This window comes from Diabrotica undecimpunctata, chromosome 4 (assembly GCF_040954645.1).
Source record: "Diabrotica undecimpunctata isolate CICGRU chromosome 4, icDiaUnde3, whole genome shotgun sequence".
Lineage (NCBI taxonomy): Eukaryota > Metazoa > Arthropoda > Insecta > Coleoptera > Chrysomelidae > Diabrotica > Diabrotica undecimpunctata.
Window position 1 is genome coordinate 47,485,795 of NC_092806.1, and position 16,388 is coordinate 47,502,182.

Below are 16,388 nucleotides of genomic sequence, written 5' to 3' on the forward strand. Positions count from 1 at the left end.
CTACTGTATTTTATTTAAACTAATTTTAGGCCACTGTGGCAATATCCGATTCAACATTTACTTATCTCTGGTTGAATAAAATGGATATTGAAATATATGCAGTTAGGCCATTCTGGTTCTAATGGATTTATTTATAGTCTGGAATTCCTGCCAATTATCCAGTACATTTGGTGCAGTTTTAATACCAATTGTTTAAATTTTGTAAAGATACGTGTGTTCCACGTCATACGTCGATATAAATGCATACCATAGTACTTTATGTCATTGGTTTATTGAGACCTTATACCATTGATTGTGACCGGTGGACAGGTATTCCTTTTCATTGTGAAGCTTATGTGTTTAAATTTAGGTTCATTAGCTTTTATTTTCCATTTGTTCAGCCAAAGTTTGTAATTGTTGAGAGAATTTCGTAGGTTTTTCCTAGCAGTGTCTGCATTTAATGTAATCCTAATATTACAGTATCATCTGCAAATGTAGCTAATATCGTTGAGTGAGATTCTAAGAAATCTGTGGTATATAGTTAATAAAGCGAAGGTCAAAAAACACTGCCGTGAGGTACAACTGATTTAACTGGGTACAATAAGTAAGTTAGTAGATATTATTTAAATAAGATTCCAGCACATCATAAAATCTTTGCGGTCGATGCTTATTTTATATAGTAGGCTAGTGTGACAGATATTATGAAAAGCCTTATTTATATCCAGAAAGGCTGCGAAACAGTATCGATTATTTTATAGATCTTAATCAATGAGTTTTACAATTTTACGTTGTATACCTGTTGAATAGTGCTATGTTTGCGACTGAAGCCAAATTGGAAATCAGGTATGATCTTTTTGTTTTCTAGGGTGGGTTGAAGTCTTTTTAATTACAATTTCTCAAATATTATTTGGTAATCTTAAACTACTTTTCATTATTGCTGTTGTTGTCTCAGGTCTTAATATAGCATTGAATATCTGCAGAATATAACTCCTACAATTACTGGGTCTTCCTCTTCTGCTTCTTGATGTTCCTATCCGTTACGAATATTGGCGATCATCATGGTAATCTTTATCTTATCTGCAGCAGCGCGGGAAAGCTGCACAGATGTAGTATTGAACCAGATTCTAAGTTTCTTTAAACAAGATGTTCTTCTTCTTCCTGGACCTCGTTTTCCAAATATTTTTTACAGGATGGCTTGAAGAAAAGCATATCTGGATTCATTTCGCATAATATGTAAGAAAAATTGTAACTTTCGAGATTTGATGGTGGTCAGTAGCTGTCGGTTCTTATTTATTCTTCTGAGGACTCCTCATTTGTGACTCGGTCAGTCCACGAGATTTTAAGTATTCTCCGATATAGCCACATCTCAAATGCTTCCAGTTTTCTGCAAACATCTTCGTTTAAGGTCCACGATTCAACACCATAAAAAAATGACAGAGAAGACGTAGCATCGCAGCATTCTTACTTTTGTATCAAGATAGAGGTTGTGACTCTTGAAGAAGGCCCCCATCCGATTGAAAATGGATCTAGCTTCTCCGATGCGTGCTCTAATCTCCTGGTTTTTGGTCCATTCTTCATTTATTATGGTGCCGAGGTAGTTGTAGTGCATCACTCTTTCTACAGGGGATTGGTTGACGTATAGTTGACCTTCTGTTATCCTTTTCTTGCTGATTATCAAAGGCTTTGTCTTCTGAACGTTTATATTGAGTCCATGTTGTTGACTGTAATATGTGATTTTGTTCATAAGAACTTGTAGGTCTTCTAAGTTGTTTGCAAATACTATGGTGCCATCTGCATATCTGATGTTGTTTTGCCGGTACCCATTTAGTAGAATACCTTTTACAGTTTCGTGCAAAGCTTTGATAAATATTCAAATGATGAGTAGAGATTGAAGATTAGAGGAGACAAAATACAGCATTGCCTCACTCCACGCATGATTTTCACATAGTCAGTGTGTTCACCTTCAACTCTAAGATTTGCTGTCTGATTCCAGTAAAGATTTCTAATTATATTCAGATCTTGGGTACAAGTACAATTACTGGGTACAATAACTAATTAACATTAACTTTTTATTCGTTTTAAATTAAATGATATTTCCCCAATTATACAATTGAAATTTTTGCCAAAAAGTTCGTACGAAAAATAAATAAAATAATACTCTTGACACATTTTTTGTATATAGGTATGATATTAAAAGGTCCATTGCTATTTATTTTTTTTTTGTTTTAGTAGTCTTCTATTAGACAATTCAAAAAGTATTCGATAATCACTTTCAATGGCATTTTGTTCTTATCTCCGCTTTTAGTAATTTCCGTATAAAATGTTTTTTCGTTGACTGTTGGTAACTTTTATGGCATATATTTTTAATATTTTTGCATATTCTCCGTTGGCTAATTTAATAAATAATATCATTTATCTTTTGTACACAGTATTCAAACAATTCGAAATTATTATTAATTGTAAGGGGAAATTATTCGTTTCGCAAATTTTCCCTTACAAATATTTTTTTAATGTTTTTTGTTTATTAAAACTAATTTAATAATATCTTTTATTAATTTATGGGCACATGTTATTTTTTTATAGGGTTATTTAGATCAGTTATCTCAGAAAGTGGATCAGCTCTGTGTCCACAATATTTCCAATCCGATCCAAAGAAGTACGCAGATGAGTTGGCTACGCTAATTGATTCTTCTTTTAAAGGAGACTCAGAAGACTTGTTAGCATTACTACGAAAACAAACCCCTGAAAAACTTACTAGATTAGCCAATGCCATAAAGGTAAAAATAATAAATCACTAATAACAAGTGCCTTATTAGTTGATTTATTTTTAAGTTATTACAGCTTTTTCTAATAGAAAAATTTAAAAATATTATTTACATAATGTTGTTAGATATTAGTTATTTCTAAGTAATTATCGTTTTAATATACTAAAGATTAAACTTTTTATTAGGATTTTGTTTTACACGAACAAACTTTTTGTATTCCATCATACAAGTTTGTCTACTGATTTGACACGCAATGCAACGTGGTATTTTTGAGGCTATCGTTGTTATCACCCTAACGTCCGAGATTCTTTTTCGGTGGCAGAAACACGCGCAACTATTAGGCACAAAATAGAGACTTTATAAAAAATGATCAAATTTTTCCCAGTCAAATAATACGATGAAATCTTAAGTTTATTAGGCTTCATGTGTGTAGGCAATTTAATATATCGTCTTTCTATTGAAGGTTGGCAACAATCTAAGGCAAGTAATTTTGCAGGTCAAAACGGTGAATGTGAGTCCAAATTAGTCCAATCATTTATATTTTTTAAACAGAAATGTTTACATTTTCCCAGTCCCCTATGGCCTTCCAATTTTCCTTCGACTATTACTTTCAAAAGCATTGCACTACTGATCTGATTTACTGTCCTCAATAATGTATTAACAAGATGCCCATTATTAGCAAATAACCATTTTCTCTCCCACACAAAACAAGATTCACATGATTTTGCGGATTTTAATTTTCTGCTAAACATCACTGTTTGGAAAATGTTGAATGCCGCTATTTAATGGATTGTTTTCTTTTTTTTTTTCATGTTAAATATAGGCCACTAATATTGTATGACTGCCTTAAAAAATTTCGCTTAAATAACTATTTCCTTTAGATTCATAATAAACAAGAAAAATTGAGGCGCTCACTAAAGTATTGTTTTTGTTCGCAGAATCCGACATTTTTGATACTCACTATGAGCAAAATGTTTAGCAATCTAAGTGTACGATAAAAATGTAAATACCTATTCTTGTTTGTTAAGGAAACGCCTTTTATAACAAATAATTCGTGCAGTGTATTTTCTGTCACTATTTAATTAACATTCTGCACTAAATTTAAGTCATCGTTGAGAGTATCCCAATATATCTTTCCTTATTCTTATTACTTTAATTAATTTTTGACTCTTTTATCTACAGACTTTACATTTGTTCCGAGTTATTGTAAATATTTCTGTGTAATCGATGTCAAAATAATTAAAAACATAATAAAATATGTCTACACAAGATACAGTACCTGCCTAAATAGCTAAATAATCTAAGACTAATAGAGTAGAAGTAAAACGCCACAAATTGGCACCCCAACAAAAGTAAAATACCACAAATTGGCGCCGTAGCAAAAATAAAATGTCGCTTCAGCAACTATAGACACAGATTCAGTAACCGGTGGATATATTGCAATTCTAAAGATCAGTTACACCAGCCTTAGTATCAGCGTACTTCGATTTTTTTAAGATCACAGAAAACCTGAAACGAACCAAACCCGAATAGAAACATAAAAGGAACCAAATATGAACCAAACCAAATAGCAATTGAACGCGAAAAGAAACAGAATTGAAAATAAATACACATCTAACCTGAAAAGAAACCGAATAGTCACGGTACAGCAGCAGGCCAGTTAGTCAACCGTTTACCGAATAGCGCAAAATCAGTAGTTGTCTGACTATGTTCAAGGTAATAGTACACTATGTTAGCAACTGCAAGAAAATGCCTTCAGTGTATACCGCAGCAGATGCAATCAACAGCAAAATACAACCATCCACTATAAAAAAGCCTTGGCACACTGTCTTAATTGATTTGATGGCACCATGTTTAATATTTATGAAAGCGAGTATTTTATTGACAATCCTCTAAGATCAGAGGTGTACGAAGTAAGTTAACATCACCGAAACCTAACACTACCTATCATTTGATACGCGCTGGAGATGAAATACTAGCAAAGGTATAAAACATCGTAGATACTGACAGAGAACTGAGTTCTACCAGAGTACTGATATGGTAAGAACTCCAAACCGGGCCTTTGAGTAGTGATTAACGGCCAACCACTTCGGGAGTTCAAGCTGGAGTACTGATCTAGTAAGAGCTACTATCCCGGTTTTTGGAGTATTAATTAGTTCCTTTTCTTTCCTAGTCCTATCGACTAGTGAGTGATTCGGTCACCTTTAACTTAGACTAAGTAATGAGTAGTCTTTCCCTGATATTTGGATAATGACCAGTACATCTTTTTATTATTTTAATTTCCCTAGCATCGGCGCCATATTTATTTTTCGCTAATATCAACAGTGGTTCGTAGCGCCGTTGACACATTCACCAGTATTGGTAATTTATTTTTATTGTACATATTAAATAGGAGATAATTTTATTTTGTTATTTATTTTAAATGTATTTTTATTTATACTAAACTTGTGTTTTACTAAGTCTGGTGTCTAACAGAACATCTTAAATCATACATGCCGGAATTTACAAGAAATGCGAAGAAAATGTCGGTGAAATGCAATTTGAATTTCGCAATTCCATGGGTACACGTGAAGCACTTTTCACCTCATAAGTCCTACTTTAGAGATGGGAATGTCAGTTGTGATGTCTATATTTGTTTTATTGACAACGACAAGGCATTTGACCGTTGTCAGCATCAGAAGATCGTTGCCGCCCTACAAAGAGTAGGATTAGATGAGAAGGTCATTTGGATCATCATGAATTTATACTGGAACCAGCATGCTTAAGTGAAGGTCGAAGACCAGCTGACCGACCAAGTGAAGACCATGCGAGGAGTAAGGCAAAGCTGTGTGCTCTCGTCGACTCTTTTCAGTATATACTCTGACGAAATGTTTTCTGAAGCCCTCACAAACCTAGAGATGGGAATCCGAGTGAACGGTGACTACATCAATAACATCCGCTACGCCGATGACACTGTGTTATTAGCAACCTGCCTGAATGATCTACAAGCCTTAGTAGACCGAGTGAGAACTGTTAGCGTAATATACGAACTGGACCGTAATATTAAGAAAACTAAATTCATGGTTGTCAGCCGTGCAAATTTAGATCCCGGAGCACTAATGGTAGGTAGCGAAGAGATCCAAAGAGTCGACAAATTCACTTACCTCGGAACTACCCTTAACTTACAATGGGACTACGCTCAAGAGATTAGATCCAGAAATGAAATGGCACGGCCTACATTTATCAAGTTGAGATCCGTGCTGCAGTAATCTCAGTTTGGGAACCAAGATGCGGATAGTGAGGTGTTATATTCTTTCAGTGTTACTATATGGAGTTGAAGCCTGGACACTGACGCAAGTTATTGAAAAGCGGATTGAAGCCTATATGGATCTACAGGAGGATACTAAAAATATCGTATGTGGACCATGTCACCAAGTCAATGTGGGTCCTACAGCGCATGACAAAAGAAAAAGAAGTGCTTAATTTAGTGAAACAACACAAGCTTGAGTACCTCGGCCACGTGATGCAAAACGAAGAAAAATATCGAATTCTTCAACTCGTTATGCAAGGTAAAGTATTTAACAGGAGAGGACCGGGACGCCGTCGTATCTCGTGGTTGAAAAACTTTCGACAATGGTTTGGGATGACCTCCGCGGAGCTGTTACGCAGAGCAGTTAACAAAACTATGATAGCCTTAATGATCGCCAATATCTGGACCGGATAAGGCACTGAAGAGGAAGAAGATGTCTAACAGAGAGACCCGTCGCAACTTTCTGAATAATCTCAATAATTTTTTGGATATCCCATATACGTTTGATGTTCTTAACTTGATTATCCGTTTCCTTTGCATCATTTGTCTTCGGTATTTAGTTTATGGAATTATTATTTTAGGAGTTCTAGTTTATTTAGCGTCATCATCATCATCTTGGTGCTACAGCCCTTAGAGGGCCTCGACCTTTTCAAGCTTTCTACGCCGTTCTATTCTGTCCCTCGCTTGAATTTTCCAGTTGCCGACTCCGATCTTCTCGTCATCTTGTGTTACCCCGTCCATCCACCTCAGCTTTGGTCTACCCCGTCTTCTCATTCCCACGGGTTGCGCTGTTAGAATCTTTTTTATCATGTTTGACTCAGGGGCCCGGGCTACATGTCCTGCCCACTGCAGGCGGTTTCGCTTAATTATAGTGGTAATATCTTTACCACCAAACGTATGCTTGTAGATATTCTGCAGTTCAAAGTTATATCTACGCCTCCATATTCCGTTCTCACAGACCGCTCCGAATATCTTGCGTAGCACCTTGCTTTCAAAAATGGATAGAGCGGATTCATCTGTTTTCGTTAGCGTCCATGCCTCTGATTCATATGTGAGAACGGGGACTATCAGTGTTCTATACAGCCTTATACGAGTTTTTTGAGACAGACGTTTGTTAGCTAAGTACTTTGATAGACCATGAAAGTTTATTTAGCGACCTTCTTTATTAATTCGTGTAGTTGTCCTAAGTAGTTTATTGGCTATTTGGTTCACAATACAAGCTCTCCAGTTCTATGTAGGCGATTCCCACTAATTCTTTTATTCACTCTTATGCTGTCTTAATAATCGCTTTACTTGTTTATGTTTTTAATGGAAGCTTCTTCCAGATACAGCAGATGACAAATTTTTACATCTGAAATTTCCAATATGGACATATCGCTAGATTGCTGTGACATGCTAGTTTTTTACTTATACAGCTATATTATCAATATACTCTTGTATATTTTACTAAAATCTTCATATAACTCACTTCAAACCGATTTAAAAAAATTGTTAAATAAACATTAATTTACCTGTAATTTTTAGTTACGTCATTTACCTGTGAACGATCCCATTCAATCGATATTTATCTTTAATATATGGCTACCAGTCATCGAAGATGGTGATAGTGATAGCGCCTTAATATACCGTCCGATGCACAAAGATTTTATGGATGGAAAATTTTCGGATATACCTATGTTAATAGGATACAATTCAGAGGAAGCTATTTATTATCCGGGTAAGTTTGTAATAAGTAGCATTTAATAGTAGAGGTCAAACTAACAATTTTCTAGATATAGTAAATCTTTTTTATTTAATTTATTATATATTGTTGGTCAATATCAATGCGGATTTACTGCTGGAAAGTCAACTACATATCAAATTCAATCACATAGGCAGATTCTAGAAAAGTCACTAGAATTAAACATAAATACACACCATATCTTCGTCGACTTCAAAGCAGCCTATGACAGTGTGAAAAGAACTGCATTATATAATGCAATGATAAACTTTGGGATCCCACCTAGGTTACTTAAGTTGACCCAACTAACAATGCAAAACGTAAGCTCATGCGTTAGAATTGAAGGAGAAAACTAAGTTCTTGGACATTAAAAATATTCTAAGATAGGGGGACCCGCTGGCGTCTCTCTTTTATAATATTGCCTTGGAAAAGACAATCAGACAATTAAATATTAGAACGAATGAAACTCTTTTTAATAAATCGACGCAATATCTCGTATTCGCTGACGATATAGTTATAGTGGGCAGAAGTATGAGAGACAAGGCTTGCGTACGCGGCCAGTAAATTAGGACTTGTGGTAAATGAAGAAAAAACTAAATATATGTTGGTTTCTAAGAATCCCTGAAATATCCAATAAATAATTCAAATCAACAACCATACCTTTGAGCAAGTCAAAGAATTCACATATCTTGGATTGCTAGTAAACGTAACAAACACGACAAGCGACGGAATAAAAAGACGATTAGCAATAGCAAAAGAACTGTTTACGGTCTCCAGAAACATATAATAAATAGAAATATAAAACGTGCAGTAAAGCTCAATATATATACGACCTTAATAAGACCGGTTTTGATATATGGGGCTAAAACGTGTACCTTATCTCAAAATGATAAAAGAATTCTTGGTATTTTTGAGAGAAAAATTATTAGAAAGATTTTTGGGGCCGTAAATGAAAATGGTCCAAGAAGATACAACTTTGAACTATATCAGTTATACACCGATCCAGATATTGTGACATTCGTTACAGTGCAGATGGGCTGGACACATTGCTAATATGTCAGATCACGAATACACGAAGAGCTTAACATTTTTAAAACCAGAGGGCACAAGAAGTAGAGGACGACCACAATGGAGATGGATTGATAATATGGAAAAAGACCTACAAATTCTAGGGGTCAGAAGATGGACGGAAGTTGCCAGGAATCGACAGAAGTGGCGAGTTCTTTGTGAGCAGGCCAAGATCCACAACGGATTGTCGAGCCACTTATGATGACGATGGAATATTTTCATTAGAAACTTGCCATGTAGCTCTCGCTCCCTCTGGGTGAAAAAATTATACTATTATAATTGAGATTTCAGCCATTCAGCACTTACTCTAAAGGGAAAATTATATTAAATTAAAAATTATAATAAAATACGAAGCTGGTTGATGTCCAGAGAAGATATGCGGCTTGCAATCCCTCCCAAGAGAAAATTCGCTTATCCCAGATACATAAGATATCTAAACGTGACCTGATATTCTGTACAAATTTTTTCTAGTACAAAGTTTCTGTATTATTTGTAGGTTGCAAGAGCAGTACCGATTATTGCATAGTCTTATAAAAATGTTCAGAAAATGCAACAGCGGAAAAATAACAGATGATGAAGACAATCTTGCCATAACCAAAGAAGATAAAAAGAAAGTATGGGAAGAATACATAAAGAAACTTTTCCGCGACCTTAGAACAATACAAGAACCCACTATTAGAGAAAATTTAGGTCCCAAAATCCTACAAGAATAAATAACGGCAACCCTCAGATAAATAAAGAATGGAAAGGCACCGGGACTTGATGACATTCCTGTAGAACTGCTGAAGCTGTTAGATGCAGAACAAATAAAAATACTAACTGAAATATTTAATGAAATACATAAGTCAGAAAAAATACCAGTAGAGTGACTCAAATCGGAGTTCGTACCATTGCCTAAAAAACCAGGAGCAAAAGTTTGTGAAGACTATAGGACCGTAAGCCTAATGAACCAAGCTTCTCAGATATGTAGGCCTGTTTCTTTACCACCTTCATTAGCGGTGTCATCTTCTCGGTTTTCTAGAATGTCTTTTTACCATTTAAGGTCTTCTTCTTCTTCCCACGTATTTTCAAATTCTTGTATCAGTAAATGTTTTAACGACTTTTGTTTTCTTTTAGTGATCTTTATAATCTGGCGGTTTCTGATGTCAACTTTGAATCTCTTTTACCTTTATAAAGCAACGTTTTAGGAACTTCAGAGTTACTTTCGAACCTAAAGTGTTCAAAGCAAGTAGTGGTTATTGGTGAAGGATGATTTTTCTTCAATATAATTCTTTTAACATCTGATATTCAATCAATTTTTTTTAAATAGGATTGCATTTGTTTAACATCATACAGAATCCAATTAGATGAAAGGCTTTTAACAGCTCCAAAACAGCGGTTAGTTTTCTTATATTCTTCTTTTGTCTTTAGAGAAGCACATTTTCTTAAGTTCTCTTCAACGCGCCCAAATACTCTGTCTGCTGGTAAAAAGCTGTGACCTCTAACAGGGAATGTGAAAGATGAGGTTTTCAGGCGATTTTTTTTTTCAGTCAATAATAGTGGGCAAGGATAACATGGTCGTTTTTATTTAGCTCTTCACATCCGTCACAAAATAAATGAATTTTTTGTTTAATTTCAAGATTTAATAAATCCAAATGACAAAGTAAAGCAGATGATACTTCCATCGATCCTTGTCCAGCCATATCTTTTGTCCATGTGTAACATACGGAACTTTTAGCGTGCATGTCGACACAGCATAAAACTCACACAGTAAAAACTCACTTGTTGAGCATAAAAAGTGTTCGTGGAAGGGGCTGCACTTGCTGCATATCAAAGCAAAAGGTAATTGAATCCGATGGCACTTACTTCTCTTGCTAACTCATAAAAAGCTTTGCCTCTTTTATTATGAATTCTATACGGTAACATCAAGTCATTTTTTTCCTTGTCATCCTTTGCTATTTTAATTTTTTGCTTTAATCAAGTACACAGAGAACAGCAATCAGATGCAAGGAAAGAGAATCCGATATAGAATGTTATTCTAAAAATATTGGCAAACATCGTCAAACTGGAAATATGGTTATTATCTGTACATTGTGAGTTACAGAGTTTATGCAATTTTGATATATTTAGGTTGGCAGATAAATAGATCCTCTTTGATTTTGATCTGTTATAGTAACTTTCGCAGCCTTTTAGGTTTCCAATAAATTCAATAATATTTTTCTTTATCTTTAATGTTTTATGTAAAACCTTATCTCCCCCTCTTCGTTTTTTTTAGTGCAACAGTATTGTGTCGTTGTTTTTACAAACTGTATTTACTCTTCGCTCATTAATTTCTAGACCTGTTGACAAAAATTTTAGACAAACTCTTGTGCGTCTGGTACCCTTTATGGGTGTTAAATACATGATAAAGAGTATTAAATGAATATTATAATATAATAATATAATACATAGTTTTGTATCTTGCTCCGACTTATCAGTTGTAGCTTATAAAGATTACCTTAATCATCTTATAAGAGACACAAATAATTTAAATCACCATTTAAAACTATTAGAAATATTAAATGTTAATGTGTTTTCACCTTTTACTTTTTTCAACCGATCTTTTAGACACTTTAGCCATTCTTTTTCGACTTCCCTTATTACCATCTTTTACAGAAATACTAGGATATAACGTCCTTCATTTTAGTAAATTAACATGCAGTGTCTGATGCAACTGTACAAACAAACAACTCCCTTCAAAGTACTTTGGTAAACAAAATACATTCTAACGCATAACAAAATTCTGTAACGCATCACAGTTCTCACAAGAGAACTGTGATTGCAGGCTTTTGGTAATTTGCGCAAACTGAACAAAACTTTCTCAAAAATATTTTTTCAAGCATTTATTGCAGTTTGGTTAAATATGATGGATTTATGTCAGTTTGCTTGGTCTTAAAATGGAATTTAATGCATTTTTGTTTGGTTTTGAATTATTTATGTAGCACTAAATATATTTAGCCCAGTCTGGTTAAAAAAAGGTGGAAAAATGTTTCGCAGATATCTGAAACTTTTAAGACATAGGTGGGGGCTACTAGATGATGAATATATGAAAAGGTACTCGAATTTTTACCTTGCGTTTTTTTTAAACAATAATTTATGGTCACAATTTGATTTTTTGTCTATAAGTTTTTTCCCTTATATTTTAAATAAACAATATTTATCATTTTTTATATCAAAAATATCTTTATTTTGCCGTTTTTCAATTAAAATTAATAAATAATTTACGGAGATATTTACAAAAAAGCACTTTTTTTCACTAATTTATAAATTTTATTAATTTTTTATTTTAACAAAATAAAATGTTATTAATACATTTAAACGTCGAGGAACTACCGTCTTTTAAATTTGTGCAAAATTTTCCTCCAATAGGTCAAATAGTTTAAAAGTTATTTAATGTATTTATCCCTGGGGATAATTATTTAAACTATTGAACTTGCCCTATGAATGATGCTAGACACATTTAGCCAATTTCATAGGATTTTTTTAGACTTAAACTATCTCAGAAGTTAAATGCATATTGCGTTTTCATCGAAATTATTTACAAAATAAACGTTTGAAAAAGGGGTATGTTTTTTACTTATAAACAATTGTAATAACTTTTATATTTTTTAAGCTACAGACTTGTACGTGCAACCATTGAATAGCTGGTAAAAAAACTCACATTAAAAAAAACCTATGACCAATAGGAACGAAGTTAGCAACTATTTTTTAAAAAATCTTATCTCCATTGTATATAAACATTAAGAAGTAAAATTTGCACAAATTTTTAATGAAAATCTAAACTTTAAATAGAAACTTATAACTATAAAATTCATCCAATTTTTCGAAACCTACAGCCCTTCGAAACGAAGGTACTTTCGAAAGATCGACATAGAAAAGTGAAGAGGATAACTGTTTCAGCTCCGTTTTTTTTTCGACATCGGAACTTTAAATTGAAACACGTAGAAAAAATTTACATTATCTCGGCTTCCATTGTAGCTGGTAGCCTCTTTTTTTATTCTGGGGTAGCTCGTCAAAATATGAATAACTACATAGTTTTCACTGGCCGCAAAATATGGTAAATCTCGGAAAAATTGAGTCCATTTGAAATTCACCGTAAAAACTGACTTTTTTTTAAATTTGGCTGGAATAGACTGTCGCAGTATTAATAATGATGACATAATTTTCACCCCCTCCCCCCAGAAATATCGGAAAATCCCGGAAAATCAACATATATTTTTTTTTCATTTCATATCAAGGATGTAATAATACTTATATATTTTATAAATTAAATTTCAGGTAATTTTTTACACATTATATTATTATATTTGTTATATTCATTATAATTGTTTGTATTTTTATAATTAACAATATTGATTTTTATTCTATTTTTCGTACAAATATGATATACAATATTAATCTAATCTGCGTTACTGCTTTGATAAAATAAGTCGATTTTTTCATCACCTGTCTTATTAAATTTTGCAATGTTTATTGAATTTTACTTTTTTTATTTTCTTTACATACATTGGTTTAAAAGTTAAAATTTGGTTAATTCATTCGACTTCACTGTCAGCTCTGAACCTTTTTTTTGCAGGTTCTTTGTCTTCACTTATTAAATCTTCACTTATTAAATCAGTCTCTAAATATACATTTTCAGAATCACTGTCGTCGTCAAACGTAACTGTACCGAGGTTGCAGCATATTTTCTCCTCTACTTCTTCCTCAGTACAATTTACGCACAAGTTTGTACAATTCAAACCACGTTTTCTGCACCCACATCTAGTAGTTTTGCAACCTGTGGTGCATTTGCATGTAATGTTCTTTAATGTCTCTTCGGGAATTAAATTATCTAGAGTATAAATTGGTTTAAAACCTGTGGCACTTTGTCTCCAACCATAGGCACAAGCATCTAACTAATTACCTAACCACATTTGTAATTAAGAGTAAACCCGAAGAACATGCTGTTTCTCTGCACTTTCAGTTGGTGGCAGAGTTTCTAGTTTAAAAGTATTTATCGATATTTCTGCTGAATTGTAAGTATCTTAAATCACTTAAAGAAAGTGTATCGTTGTGTTTTTTTTTTATAATTATTTATTATAATTAATTATTCATTCAATAGTTTTAAATATTACTTACAATCTTCAATCAAAAAGTAATTAAATACGTTTAGTTAAAACTTTTTTGTTCAAAATACACAAAATATTTTACTCAAAGAAGTATAAGTATATTGCTTTGTAAAGCCACTACACTGAGACTGACGAAATTTTGGAGCGTGGAGCTGAAACAGTTTCCCCTCCACTTTCTTATGTCGATCTTTCGAAAGTACCTTCGTTTCGAAAGGCTGTAAGTTTCGAAAAATTTGATGAATTTTATAGATTCAATAAGTTATTACAATTGTTTATAAGTAAAAAACATACCCCTTTTTCAAACGTTTATTTTGTAAATTATTTCAATGAAAACAAAATATGCATTTAACTTCTGAGATAGTTTAAGTCTTAGGCCCATATTTATAGTCGGTACTCAAGTATCGGTCGATGCTTGAGGTCGACCTTGAGTCGTTTTTGTGTTTTATAAACGAATCTCAAGTACGAAATCGGGCTTGAGTACACAAAAATGACAGCTCGTGCTCAAGCATCGGATCGACCTGCCTTGAGCACGGGATCCTAACCTAACTTGTTTGTTTATTTTTATATTTTTTTCAATTCGCTTTCAATACAATATTTTTTTTTGTTTTTTTGCGATGATTTATGGATATTGTTGTTCAACATCCAGGATAAAGTCATGGCAGCTTAATATTTGATCAAAGTTGATAAGAGTTAAAATGGAAACAGGACAAATTCCAGTATTATTAATAGGTGAATTATTATGAATAGTGAATATGCATGCAGCACAGGCACTATCTACTTACTCCAGTATTAAAGCAAGGTATTTATTGATAATAGGCTAAACAAAAAAATAGGTTATTTGATAGAGATATATTTTTAGCTAATGATCAACAAAATAGATATAATAGTGCACACATGTAAGAAATGTTACCAAAAGGCTATTTAGAACCTGGAAAATATGGTTTCCCTGTCTGCAATGAGGCCTACAAATGAAATTAAATACATATCTTGCAATAATAAGTGCTACAGTAGTACTCTGCAATATATCTTTACAGGAAAATATTGATAGTGATGATGATTTTCTAGAAAATACTGATGTGCCAGTAAATAGAAATGTTAATGATGTGGAACAAGGTTTAAATTTTAGGAGACTTTTATTCAACAATGTTATGCATGAGAATGTGAATATATTATTGAATACTTATATTATGTTAAATGTAATTCTTTTTTATTTTATTTGTCAAAATGTATTTTTTATATGTAATTTAAAATAAATGAGAGTTATACTATACTCAAGTATATCTTTTAAGGCAAGTATATCTTTATTGATTTCAAGTTGTCTCCCTCCTTTTAAATAAGTGTTTATTCCTTTCATAAAACCTTTCCTTATCAAATTTAAAATTAATTACACATTTAAAATATTAATATTCTTTATTTAAAAATATATTTATAAACCTTCACGATAAGTAAATTTGAAAGTAACAATTTATAAAACTAAAAAATGGAATATCATGCTTGTTAAATATAAAAAATATAATAATCGCTTTACAACCACCATAGTATACATTAAATAAAATGACCAAAAAATATACACACAACTAGTATTTACATTTAGAATTTTTAACAGTTTTCAATATAATACATACATTAAGTACAAAATAAGAATAGTTATATATAAATGATTGTTTTAAAAATCCATAACTATGGATTACTATTAACCTTTGGAATAATTCAAACCTTTTTTTGGCAAACGTTTTTTATTTGCTATTATAATAGACATTACTTCATTGGTACCTAGTAGTGTTTATTATTATTACATATTGCCATAAGTACATTTAAGATTACTTACCATTTAAAGAACATTGACATTCTCTAGGAACAACAGGTGTCATATTACAAGTATTACTTGAAATTATTATTAAATGTACAGGTAAGATTTATCAAAATTATCATACATAACAACTCTTTATTTTGAACTGGAAAAGCAATGGAGGAAGTCAGATACTTCTGATGTTACTGTAATTACACTAACATGTCCTCCTAGCTGGTGGGCATCCTTTTGTCCTGCAATTATACTAAGTGTGAGTATATAGTAAATTTACCTTTTCCAAATACTGTGCTGTCCCAGGGACAGTCGATGCTTACATATCTATATGTCGGGAACAGCAACTTTCACAAACTCCAGCACTACATCAGGCTTTGGTTTTTTCAAAGGGTCATCACCTGTAGCCAGCATGCTGTTGTTTCTCTGCATTTTCTACGACAAAAACTTTGCTTAAATAATTAAAAGTATTTTACCTCTGTTTCAATTTGTTTTACATTTTTCGTAGCTGTTCTGAAGTCCTTAATATATCTGCCTCAGGCTGGCACAGGGACGTATTTATAGTTTTTTAATGGGGGGGGGGGGATCCTAATTTCCAAATTAAGTAAAACCGGGGCTTGGTTTTAAAATACCTTTGAAA

At 32.8% G+C, this 16,388-nt stretch overlaps 1 protein-coding gene and 1 long non-coding RNA gene across 2 annotated transcripts in view; one reads left to right on the forward strand and one right to left on the reverse strand.

Moving 5' to 3' along the window:
• The window catches only part of LOC140438229 (carboxylic ester hydrolase-like), a 56,149-nt gene that overhangs the window by 22,913 nt on the left and 16,848 nt on the right, over window positions 1-16,388 (forward strand). The window contains exons 6-7 of the mRNA XM_072527930.1: window positions 2,563-2,756; window positions 7,558-7,750. Coding sequence (XP_072384031.1) covers window positions 2,563-2,756; window positions 7,558-7,750 — 387 coding nt within the window. The remainder of the gene's footprint in view (window positions 1-2,562; window positions 2,757-7,557; window positions 7,751-16,388) is intronic.
• LOC140438228 (uncharacterized) lies at window positions 15,771-16,294 on the reverse strand. The gene is made up of 3 exons (XR_011950462.1): window positions 16,246-16,294; window positions 16,072-16,183; window positions 15,771-15,990 (listed from the first exon to the last, which is right to left on the reverse strand). It is a non-coding gene; the product is annotated as an uncharacterized lncRNA (long non-coding RNA).